This window comes from Sciurus vulgaris, assembly GCF_902686455.1.
Source record: "Sciurus vulgaris genome assembly, chromosome: 3".
NCBI lineage: Eukaryota > Metazoa > Chordata > Mammalia > Rodentia > Sciuridae > Sciurus > Sciurus vulgaris.
In genome coordinates, this window is record NC_136463.1 from 2,683,356 (window position 1) to 2,695,598 (window position 12,243).

At 59.4% G+C, this 12,243-nt stretch overlaps 1 protein-coding gene across 1 annotated transcript; it reads right to left on the reverse strand.

Moving 5' to 3' along the window:
* Positions 1-391: 391 nt before the first annotated feature.
* Positions 392-3,698, reverse strand: ENPP7 (ectonucleotide pyrophosphatase/phosphodiesterase 7; the record flags this gene model as incomplete). The annotated part of the gene is made up of 5 exons (XM_079135370.1): positions 392-486; positions 685-904; positions 1,432-2,058; positions 3,022-3,167; positions 3,446-3,698. The coding sequence occupies 5 exons, from the start codon at positions 3,696-3,698 to the stop codon at positions 392-394; spliced, it is 1,341 nt and encodes a 446-aa protein (XP_078991496.1).
* Between the last annotated feature and the right edge of the window lie 8,545 nt (positions 3,699-12,243).

Genomic DNA, 12,243 nt, shown 5'->3' on the forward strand with positions numbered 1-12,243 from the left:
GGGCCTGACCCTGCAGCACCTCTCCCAAGAGAACTCACTCAGGCCGTCTTTGGGGCCATGGAATTGAGATGTGAGGGGCAGCGTCTGTGGCGGGAAGCAGGGGCAGCAGGGCTGGGAAGGGGGGTTTGGCTTCTGGGGAGCGTGGGGGCCTAGACTTTGCTGCTGTTTGCTCCATGATGTCCTCCAAGCCTAAACCCAGTGGCTGGAAGGACCCTCTCCAGGTCCCAAGGGGTCTCCTTGGTGGCAGCCAGGCTGGTGGAGTCACCAGCTGGGAGGGGCCAGGAGCTCTGGTCAGGCTGCCGAGGTGCACGGGGGTGTCAGGGTGGGGAACAGGGACTTGCGCATCCTCCCTCCTCTTCCTTCCCGGCCTCTGACCTTGTGTGGAGGGGTGTCATGTGACCTTGGCCAGAAGAATCAGGGTGCCCAGCAGTGCCATCATCAAGGGGGGCCGGCCCTTTGGCAGGAGAGCAGACCCCGAGGACTGTTCTGGGAGGGAGGGAGGGGTCACATGTCATCCCAGCTTCCAGCTGTCCCCAGCAGCCCCCCGACTTCCTCCCGCGCCATTCCCCAGGCTGTGTGGGTGGCCAGGCCTACCTGTGCGCACATGCCAGCCTGGGTCCCTGGACGGGGACGGGGACGGGGACGGGGATGGGGACGGGGACGGGGAGGGTCACCCTTCCTCACTCGAGCGGAGCATGGGCCTCAGGGTGTCGGGGTCCCCGTCGTTGGGTTCGGGCACGATGCCCAGCAGCTGGCACATGAGCTCGTACACGTGCACGCTCTCGAAGGGCTCTACCTCCAAGCCCTCCTTGAAGCTGGGGCCCACAGCCCGGAAGATGGTCTTCATGTCCAGGTCCTTGTTGTCGAAGCCGTGCTCCCCCGTGTTGAACTGGACATTCAGTCTCTGCAGGGAGCAGGGGTCTCGGGCCCTTGCTGGGAGCACAGCTCTGGGGAGCCCCCTTGCCCTCTTATTGGCATCCCTGGGGTTGGCGCCCAGGTGGGTAGATGATGGTGGGAGGATTTCCAACGTGGGTGGAGGGACGCTGAGACTCAGTTCCTCTGAATTCCCAGACCACAGAGATGGACCACCCTCGACATGGCCTTGACCTGTGGCTGGTGAGGTAACTGGAGACCCCTGGGGGCTGGGGCGGCCAGCATGGGGCTGGGCTGGGCCTCCTTCAAGGGGGCCTGTTGGGGACGCATGCTCAGTGGCCACCTCCCTGGACCTCCTCCCCTTCCCCACGCTCTGCTCCCCTTCAGATGCCCTTGCCCTGTGCCCGTTCTCCCCTGTGGCTGGGCTGCCCACGCCTGGCCTGAGACACGTGGCCGGGCACTCTTGCTCCGGGTGCACGGTGAAGGGCGTGCCCCCCACCCCGGGGATGGGCCGCGTGGAGCTGCCCGCCGGGAGGGTGCGTGGGGCGGGGGACTCACCCCGTGGATGACGTAGCCGGGGTCGCTGTACATGAGCAGCGGGGCGATCCTGGGGTGGCCGGCGTAGTGGAAGGCCTTGGGGAACTCCTCCTTCCTGTAGACGTGCAGCCGGGGGTGGGCGTCCTTGAGGACCTCGTACACCCGCTGCAGCCTGCCCTCCCTGGGCGTCAGCATGCCGTTGGGCCCGTAGTCCAGGAGCTCAAACTCGATGTCCCGGAAGGTGAAGTTGGGGAACTTGTGGAACTCCACCAGGTCGCTGGCGTTCTTGTGGACGGACGTCATGCCGTGGTCGGACGTGACGATCAGGTCGAGGCTGCCGGCGAGGTGGTTGCGCTCGATGCTGTCCCGGAGGTAGCCCACGGTCCGGTCCACCTGCCTCACCATCTCCTTCCTCTCCGGGGACTCGGGGCCGTACCTGTGGCCCGTGGAGTCCGGCTCCCCGAAGTAGAGAGTGACCAGAGCCAGGCCGTCCTCCGTGAGCCACCGCATCACGGTGTCGATGTTGGCCCTCCACTCCTTCTCGTCTTTGTAGTTGTGCAGGATGCCCTCCTTCCGGCTCAGTGTCACTGCCATCCCTTGGTAGGTGACGTTCCCACCGGGGTAGAAGAAGGAGCCGGTCTTCAAGCCCTGCCGGGGCAGGGCAAGGTGGCATTGAGACCATAGGACCCCGGCTGGCCCGCCTCGTCCTGTGCCCACACACGGGTTTGTTGGCACTCCTGCCTGTGGCCTGGGGCTTTTGACTTTCTGAAGCGCCCTCATTATTTAACCTGTCATCATGTCCTGTCATTCTCACGTCCTGGGTCCCTGTCACTAGACTGACCTGCCCAGAGCCCTCCCTGGCCCTGCAGCCCAGCCTCCCCCGGTGCAGGCAGGTGTCTGTCCATCTGTCTGTCTGGTGCCCTCCCGGTCCTTCAGCCTTCCTTCTAGTCACTGGTCTTCCCATAAATCGATGCTGCTTCCTCTGCAACTCTGTCTGGCCTCCTGCCCTGGCCAGCAGGCCCGTCTGCCAGTCCACTCCCCTCCCCCAGCCGTTCTTGGCTATGGCTCGGGCACCCTGAGATGGCAGGTCCTCTGCTCTGGCACTCTGCTCTCGAGCAGCTGCAGGAGCCTGAGCCCCGTGTGGACAGGCAGGAGGTGACCTAGACACATGGAAGCAGCCCACAGGTCGGCAGGGCCCTGCAGTTTCCTCTGTTCTCACCTTGAAAACCTCCCCTTGAACTTGTTGCCCAGGAGCGGCACCTCTGCACTGGGCAAGGCGGGATTCCTGGCTCAACACCGCCACTGCCTCCCACTCAATCTGTGACCTACAGAATTCAGCTGTCCAGCCCTATGAGGACTGTGGGTGCCAAGTGGATAAGCCAGGTTGCTAGCTGCTTCTGTGGTTAGTCCTCCCCGTGAGCGACCCTCCCCTCAGGACCAGCTGGAGGGTTCTGCTCAGCTCTTGCCAGAGTTGAGCCTCAGGAGCCTGCTTAGCGCCCTTCTGTGCCTGGACTCTGGGCAGGGTGTGGGCTGGCAGTGGCTCCCACACTGTCCCAGCCTCGCCTGCCCAGGCCCTGCATCCCCCAGGGGATCCAGGTGGGGCCTCATTACCTGCCTCTGGGCTGTGATCCAGATGGGCACACTGCCGTTGTCCCACCACCTCTGGATGCCCAGGGTGGCGTGGTAGGGCAGCTTCACCTTGGTGGTGAAGTCATAGAACATGTTGTGGACGACCCCGTGGTTCTCAATGTATTTGCCTGAGGGAGGAGAGGCCGCAGGGCGTGGAGGTGAGTTGGGGGAGAACCTGGCACATCCTTGCACTTGCCTCCCCGAGAGCCCCAGGCTTGCCACCCACGGGTCTCTGCTTAGCAAGCCCCCTGGAGCTTTACTTGCACTTGGTCAGGTGCCACCAACCGGAGGGCCCTGTGAGGCCCTCTTGGCAGCAAGACCTCTTACCTTTGGCACGTGCGATGCCTGGGCACCTGGCGCCTCTGGCCCTGCCTGTCCCTAGGCCCTGACCTAGGTCAGCACTCACCGGTGACCAGCGTGAAGTGGCAGGGGCTGGTCTGGGTGACGAATGCTGGGGTCATGTAGCGAGCTTTCACCCCATCTCGCGCCATGGCATCCAGGTTGGGGGTCTCTACGTCCTGGTCGTAGTTCCAGCGGAAGCCATCGAAGGACACAAGGAGCAGCTTATTCTGGCGGTCCTGTCCACGGAGGGGTGCCCCCACCCCTGGAGCCAGGAGGGTGGCCAGAGCCACGGCGAGGAGGGTGGCTGAGTGTCTCATGACAGGTTCTCCAGAGGGACAGGCGCACAGGGCACCTTGTGCCCAGGAGAGCAAAGTCCCAGGGTCAGCTGGGCTGTCTTATCGCGTGCTTCTTCTAAGACAGGGTGGCGCACGGACGAAGGCGGGAAGGCTCCTGGCTCCGAGTGGCGCCTCTCAGGGGGACCCTCTCATGTGTGGGCTGCTGGGGACCTGAGCACACCCTCCCCTCACAGAGCCCTGGTCCTCGCTGCACCCTCTCTGTGCCCCAGGGTGGTGGAGTCCTATACACCACAGAAGGTGACCCATTGCCCCTGGCAACTCCAGCTTGCTCAGACCCCAGAGGATGTGGTGGGGGAAGCATGCTGCCTCTCAGCCAGCCGTCTTCCCAGTGAGAGCCTGTGGGGTGGGCGCCCAGGGCCTGGGCCAGGACCCAGCCCAAGGCCGCCCTCGCCTGGAGATGGGGCTCCTGGGATGGGACAAGTCAGATACCACAGTGGCCTGGCCCAGGGTGGTGTCTGTGGGAGTGGCAGACATGGCTGGAATAAGGTGGAATCTGGAGGTTTTAAGGGAAGTACTTGCTGCTGGATTGCGTGGGTACCGGAGCTCTCCGGAGTACACCACCATTTCAGTCTTGCTGAATGGCGGACCTGCCACTGTGGCCCACTGCCTCCCGACTTCTGCTGCCGCTAGCAGACACGCCACGGGGCAATGCCACCTCTGTGTGACCTCACAGACCTCGGCAGCCCCCACTGAGGTGCAGCCATTGTCTCTGGCCAGTCCATGGGGTGGGCCCAGGCCCTCCCTCCCCAGGCCTGGGGGAAGCACACTCTCTGGGGAGGCTCCGTGCAGCCAGCCTGGTGATGCTTGTGTGTGCTGAGGGTGACAACCACGGGTCGGCTGGTGACCACCCCAAGAGGCCCACTCAGGGCTGGGCGCAGGACAGCCATGGAAGTGTGGCCCCTGCTCATGATGCAGACTCCCCGTGCAGGGGACACCTGTGCCACCGGGGCACTGCAGGCTGCTCTGGGAGGGGTAGGGGGCTTCCTCTTCACTAGCGTTGGATGAGAACCCAGGAAGCCCTGCTGAGCACCTGGCCTCTGCATGAGACCTACAGGAGGTATGAACTGGGGACACGAGGGCAGGAAGGCTTTCTGGTAGAGGGACAGACTCGGAGGTCGGGGGCACTGGAGCTGTGAGGTGGGCACGGTGGTTCTGCAGGCTATGGAGAGGTCTGGGTATATGTTGGGCCAGGCAGGGGAGTCGTCCCTAGTATTTATTCTTTTATGGCAAGATGGCTGCTGAGAAGGAAGACTCCATTTCCTAGCATCCTGTGCAGTGAGGCTTGGCCATGTGACCAGGTCCTGGCCAATGGGATGGTAGCATCAGTCATGTGACAGCTCCCAGCCTCTTGCTAGAGTGCAGCTTTGCTTTCCTTTGCTGATTCTTCTTGTCTCTGATGCCTCCAACCCTGAGGACCTGAAGTGCCTGCGATCAGGGACAAGCTTAAAGAGCCTAATCCCCCAGGGAATCCTGGGCAGTGGACCCACCAGCAGGCTCAGGGCTGATCAGCCTCAGGCTGCGTCCTCCCAGAGAGATTAAGCCCACCTCTCTCTTGGTTCAGTCTCCATGATGTGGGCTGGTTGTCACTCTCAGGGTACCTCCTCCTAGCCGAGAGAGTCCTAGACCTGGGAGGTGCTGGGTTAAGCTGCCAGGCTATGGTGGGAGGCAGGAGAGGGAGCGAGGTGAGCTGGGAGCTGATCTGCAGTCCAGGGCTAGGCCAGTGCTGGTTGCATGGACAGGTGTGGGATGTGCTGGGGCTGCAACGGGTCTTGGTGGCGGGTGGACTGAGTTCTCACTGTGCTTTCTCTGACTGACTTCTGCCCAGGTTTTGACAGTTCTGTGACCTCATCCTCTCCCTCTCCCTGGAGATGGCTCAGAAGTTCTGCTCCTGCAGGAATCTCCACCAGGCCTGGTCTGGCTCTTCCTGTTCTTGGCTCTGTGCTCATTCAGTTTGCCACAGGAGTTCCGTGGCCCATGGTTTCCCTTTCCTGGTCTCATGGGTGTGAGATGGTTGGTTGCAGTGATGGGTAGAAGCATTTCCTATATGACCAGTACTGGGCTCTACCCAGGGTCTCATCAAGCTCCAAGGTAGTTCTTGTGGGCAGAACTTAGGAGCAGCCTTGCTTTACATGTGGGAAATCCAGGCAGAGAGAGGTTAATATCACTCAGTGAGTGAAGGGGCTGACATTCTGGCTGCAGAGCCCCCCCACCCCATTTTTGTGGTACTGGGGATTGGACCCAGGGTCCTGTGCATGTGAGGGGACCACTCTACCCTCTGAGCTGTGTCCCCAGCCCTCCAGAGCCCCTTTTTAACCATGTCTGCATGCCGCCAGTTTATGGGCCTTTGTTCACAGGATCCTATTTTTGGACTTCGGGGGTGTCGACGTCTTTAAGGAGTTGTGTGGCTGTGAATGTCACGCATGCTGATTCTCTCCTTCCTCCCTGCCTCTCCCCTTCCCTTTCTCATCTCCATTGCACTATTTCTTTGGGGTGCACCACGTAGAGAGGGGCTGTTGGACAAGGGATGTGAAGACTGTTGTTTTCTACAGGCAGACTGATGTCAGGTGACAAAGATTGTCCTTGACCTAATCTATCAGACTCTTCTGTGTCATCAAGGCTCGATCTTGGCCTCTGTCCTTGGCCTATTTAGTCCAATTTTAGGAAAAATCCTGCTGGGTCTATTCAGTAAGACATCTTTGAAAATCCCATCTAACCACCCTGTTGGTAGCTGTCTGCTCAGAGTCCTCCATGCGGGTCCCTTCTCGCACTAGCTTGCCTGTGTAGCAGGGCTCCTGTTGAGTCCATCAGCAAGTAGACCCTGGCCTTGATGTTCCCTGGCAGTGATTTTCCTCCACCAGCCCCACCCACTCCCTGGCTACCAATCCCTACTTGAGGCAGATTGGGCTGGGGCACTCTGCTCTGCTCCAAACCCCTCTGTAGTACCCCTCTCGGATGGGTCTTACAGTGAGCATCCTGCATAAGGTTTTCCAGCACTGCTCAGGTGCTGCTCAGTGGATGTGTGAAGCCCTGGGTTGGCTCCCCACCCCAGCACTGCCAAGGATAAAAGGAGGAAGGGTGGAAACGGCCCATGGTGCCACACGTTGGTGTGAACGTCGCCTCTGCTGGCCAGGGCTGCCTTCAAGGGGCTCGAGTTACTTGCTTCCTTCTGGTAGCTTAGTAGTTGTGTCCTGGTATCTCAAACCATTGAGCCAGGGAAGCTGGGAGATTCCCCTGGCATGGCTGCTTGTGGAACTCTCCAGGTGGACATTGTTTATCTGTGACCATTGATTAAGTGGCCCCTTCAGCACTGAGTATCAAGGTTTATCAGTTCTTTACTTTCTGGTCCTGGGGATTGAGCCCAGGGTCCCTTAACCACTGAGCCACATCCCCAGACCTTTTACTTTCTATTATGAGACAGGGTCTCACTAAGTTGCATAAGGCCTCACTCAATTGCTGAGGCTGGCCTTGAATTTGTGATCCTCCTGTCTCAGCCTCCCAAATTGCTGGGATTACAGGTGTGTGCCACTTTGCCTGGCTACCAGTTCTTTATGTATTTGGCAAGGTATATTTTTTGGAATGTAAGCGTTTGGAATATATTTTCCTGATAAACTTTTGTCGTTCATGTTTGTCCCCTGTGTGCTGGGTATTCCTCAGGTGGTGGAGTTCGAGTTCTCTGGGGCAGGACCTGCCCTATGGTTCATTTTTGCTCCCACCAGCCTGGCATGTCCAGCACTGTCTAGGGAACAACACGTTTTTGTTGAATGAATAAAGACCTTTAGGGGAAATTTTATGCAAGTATCTATCATACTTTCTGGTTAGGAAAACTTCTTTTATAAAAAATGAACTTGGGTAGTTGGTTTTCCGTTGCTGGGACAACATAGCTGAGAAAAATACTCAAGAGGAGGAAAGACTTATTTTGTCTTCAGAGGTTTCAGTGCATGGTTGCTTGGTCCTGTCGCTGTGCATCGGCTGTGTGCCTATGGTAAGGCAGAACATGGTGGACAGCTACTTAGCTCACGGTGACCAGGAAGCAGAAAGGGGAAGGAGCCAGGACCACCTACCCCCTTCAAGGGCACACACTCAGTGACCTGCCACCTGCAATGAGGCCCCACATCCTGCAGCTTCTGCCACCTCCCGGTAGCCCCCCAGGCCGTGAACCCTTCATGGGGTCGCCCTGCTGGTGAGCTCAGGGCCTCAGATCCAGTCGGTTGCCCCCCAAGGCACCAGCCTGGAGCTCGGCTGCACTGAGGGCCTACGCAGCTGGGGTGCACTGCCCAGAGCCACATGGGTGACTCCGTGTGCACCCAGGCCCCACTCCCGCAGCCCTCCCTCTTTTGACCTGAAGCCTTTTGACCCAATGGCCCTGATCCCAACCAGGAGCCCACCTGGAGTCTGGTCCTCATGTCTGCCTGGGCCTGCTGGCTGTGGTCATTTCTGAGCCTCCCCTCATCTTAAGGATCTCGGCAGTTCTGAGGAGCGCCGGGCAGGGATTCTGTTGGACGGCCTCCAGTCAGGCTTTCTCTGCTGTTTTCCCATGCTTGGGCTGAGGCTGTGGGGTGTGGGCAGAAGGACTCAGAGATAAGAGCCTTCTCCTCGCATCGCAGCGAGGGACACACCACCCACAGGGCCCGTCCCTGAGGGCACCCGCCGACCCCCCCAGGTGGAGCCGCCAGGTCTCACCTGCACTGCTCCCCGCCCCCCGCACAGTGGGCTCTCGGGAAGGAAGGTCACAGTGGACCCTCACACTGCAGGAAGGGGTGTTCTGCCGCCTCCATGGTGCAGAACCTGCGTGACTTATCTGGAACTCTGCTGGGGAGGGTTCCCGTGCTCACGGCTCAGCCACTCAGTCGCTCAGTGAGACTGTACATCTCTCGTTTATCCTTTGGGTGATAAGCCAGTGCTACTTAGTTTATTTTGTTACTCACGTTGCTGCAGCTTTGGCCATCAGGAGGCCTTTGGGTTGGCTCACGTCTGTTTCACCTATTGCCCCATGTGTGCATGTGTGTGCGTGTGTGTGTGCCCTGTGTGTGCACACATGTGTGGATGTGTCTTTGTGCTGTGTGCATGTGTCCAGCACTTCCTGGCTCTCTGACCCTACAAGGCACTCCCTGCTGTTCTCTGGCCTCTGTCCTGGATGCAGGCAAGTCTCTTATTCAGGGCCTAGATTTGGGCCTGGGTTGCTCTTTGCCAGTGAGTGGTGGGGAAGGTTTGAGGTCATCAGCCCAGCTGTCCTAGGTCAGGGCTCCCTAGCTGGCAGGTGATCCGAGCTTGGAGAGGCCGGGCCATGTGCTGCTCTGGGTGCCAGGGGTTCCTTCCTGAGGATAAAGAGGAACACATGTGTGTTCATTGCTTTGGGTCCTTGGTGCCTGAAGGACCTGATCCTGAGTTCTCCTAGAAGCTGATCCTGAGTCTTCCCAGGACCTGATCATGACTCCTCCTAGAACCTGATCCTGAGTCCTCCTAGAACCTGATCCTGAGTCCTCCCAGGACCTGATCCTGAGTCCTCCTAGAACCTGATCCTGTGTCCTCCTAGAACCTGATCCTGAGTCCTCCCAGGACCTGATCCTGAGTCTTCCCAGGACCTGATCCTGAGTCCTCCTAGAACCTGATCCTATGTGCTCCTAGAACCTGATCCTGAGTCCTCCCAGGACCTGATCCTGAGTCCTCCTAGAACCTGATTCTGAGTCTGCAGTGGCCTGGGGACGGGGTAGATTTGACATCTGTACAGGTGGAGATTGCCCCGTGTGGCTGAGTCATGCACCAGAGAACTTATCTGGGCGTCACAGGCCTGCCTGGGCCTGTGCTTGGTCCCTGTTGGTGGCCAAGGGATAGGCAGGGCATTGCCCTCCCTGGGTCAGCTGAGTGGCCTGGCATGATGCCCTTGGCTCTGTGTGTCCCCCAGGAGGTTTGAGAAGCACAGGGGCCAGCTCCTGGCCCAAGGCCTGGCACACAGTGGTGGCTCCTGCCCTCCTCGGTCTCTGTGCAGTGAATGGGTGGTGTCCTGGTGGAACCTGCCTTCTCTGGCCAGAGTTCAGCTGGACTGGTGCTTCTGGACCCCTGGGAGGAGAGCAGGCTGGTCCCCTGTGTTAGAGTGCTGGAGCCATCCAGCCCACTCCCTGGTTGCCCTTGGTGGTGAGTGGTGGCACAGTTGGGTCTCGATGGTCCTCCCTGGTGCCCATGCAGTGTCCCTGGGGGTGACATTGCTGGCACTGCTGGCTTCTGGGGATGGTGCTGGCAGGACAGCTTGGCTCTGCAGTGCTGGATTGGAGGTGCCCACAGGGCAGGGACATGGCCACGAGCCTTCCCAGACAGGGTCCAGGGTCCAGCTGCCACTCCCTTTGCCCTCTTGGGAGGCTTCATCCACCTGCCCCTGGGACAAGAGGCTGGGGGCAGCTGGAGGCCACCTGGCTTGCTCTGGCGCCTGGCTGGTGCTCAGAGGCTGCGGCTGATGGGGTGTTTGGAGGCGAGGGTGACGGCCTGGGGCTGATGGCTTCCCAAAGCCCACTCAGTCCTGCGTGTGGGTGGTGGGGGGGTGAGCAGCCAGCTCCCTCGCTCCTGCAGTGCCTGGGATGCCCCTCGCCAGCTGCACACCTGCCATCAGCGCTGCCCCTCAGCCAGGGCCTGTAAGGCAGCTGGCTGCTGTGGCCTGCGATTCTGGGCCCCACCGACCTTCACCACCGCAGGATTTTATTAGTGGGATGCTCCACTCTATCAACTGCCGCTGCCTTTATCACTTCTCAGGGGCTTTATCTCAGTGGCCGCCTCGCCTCCCGGCTAAATGAGGATTAATATTTTAACAGGATTATGTGCCATGGGTTAGCTCTGCTCTCCAGGGATGCCGGGCCTCCCCTTCCTGTAGCCTCCCCTCCCCCTGGCGGCCTGGCTGGTTTGCAGGGAGCGGGGGCTTGGGTGGGGCCCTGGGAGCTGGGGCCATGCTATTGTAGACTCTGGGGAGGCCTGGGGGCCTGGGCTCTGGGTGCTGGGGACAGCTGTGCTAATGGGTGGGTCTGTTCTTGAGTGGGACTGCCCAGCAGGACGGGGCCTCTTTAGGGCTGTGCCCATTTCCTGAGGGACTCCAGGCTTGATGCCGAGAGGCCAGGGGCTGGCTCCCCTCCCTCCACCTTTCCCCAGCTCCTGGACAGGGCTGTCCGGACCCCGTGCTTGGGCTGGATCAATCCAATCTCTGCCTCTGTGTCTGTCCCCTGCACGACTCTAATAGAGACAGCAGTCACAGGCTCAGGCCCCAGACAATCCAGATGTCTCATCTCTTCAACGTTGTTGAGTTAATCACATCTGCAAAGGCCCTCATTCCAAATGAGCTCACATTAGCATGTTCAGGGAATTAGGGTGTGGACCTATCCTTTCGGGGGTCACCATCATACCATCTTCCCCGTGTGCGTGAAGAACAGCCCTCCACATTTCCAGAAACTTCTCTGCTCGCACCTAGAATTTCCGGGTGTGCGATTGCACCCCTCTGTGCCCATCCCACGTCCCGTGTCTGTGCCTGGGCTGGACTTCTACCTGACAATGTAGATGACCCAGCAGGCCTAGTTGGGCCTTCCTCGCGCTCCGTCCTTCCCACCCGTCCAGTGCTTCCCCTGAAATGTGGGCTGGGGCTGCCGAGGGTGCAGGCGTCCAGGCAAAGGGTCCTGTGGGTGGCTGGAGGTGCTGGTGGGCAGCAGTGTGTTGCCTTCCTATTGTGTTTGCCCACCTGGATTTGACAGACTGCCTCAGGTGCTAGGCAGCACCTGGCTATAGGTGCACCTGTGGAGCCAGGCCCACCTTCTCTGCCACAGTCCTGCTCCACCCTCTCCCTGGACTCACAGATGGATGGAGGGCACGTTGAAAAAACAGGCATTTTAGAGGAGCTGTTTAAGGTTCACAGCGAACCTGAGCAGAAGGCGCAGAGAGCTCCTAAGCCCCGGCCCCACCCCCACACCCCCACCTGAGTTGTCCATCCATACAACAGTCGAAGCCGCCTGGGCCTGTCATCTCCCTAAGGCTGTGGCTCACATCAGGGTCCGTCTTGGTGTTGGACGTTCTCTGGGTTTGGAAAATGTGCAGTGAGGCAAACCCACTGCTGGGCATCCCACAGAGTAGTCTCTGTCGCAGGCTTCCTCTGGAGGGCACTCTGATTCCCATTTCTCTAGGCTCACTCCACAAAAAGAGAGCCTAGAGGTCAACACACCCACCTGCACCCCACTGATTTTTGACAAAGGTGTAAGAACATGCATTGGAGAGAGGGCAATCTTGCCAATCAGTGGTGCTGGGAAAGTTGGGTATCCACGTGGAGCTCTAGATTCCTGTCCCTTCCGCTACAGAATGAACTCAACAGGGACCCAAGACCTAAACGTGAGACCTGAAATCATGAACTACTGGAAGAAGAGAGGGGAAATGCTTCTGGAGGTTGGAATGGGCAAGGATTTTCTTATTAGACCCAAACACAGGAAACTTTCAAAAGCCAAAAATAGACAAATGGGATTACATCAGACTAAAAACGTCTCAG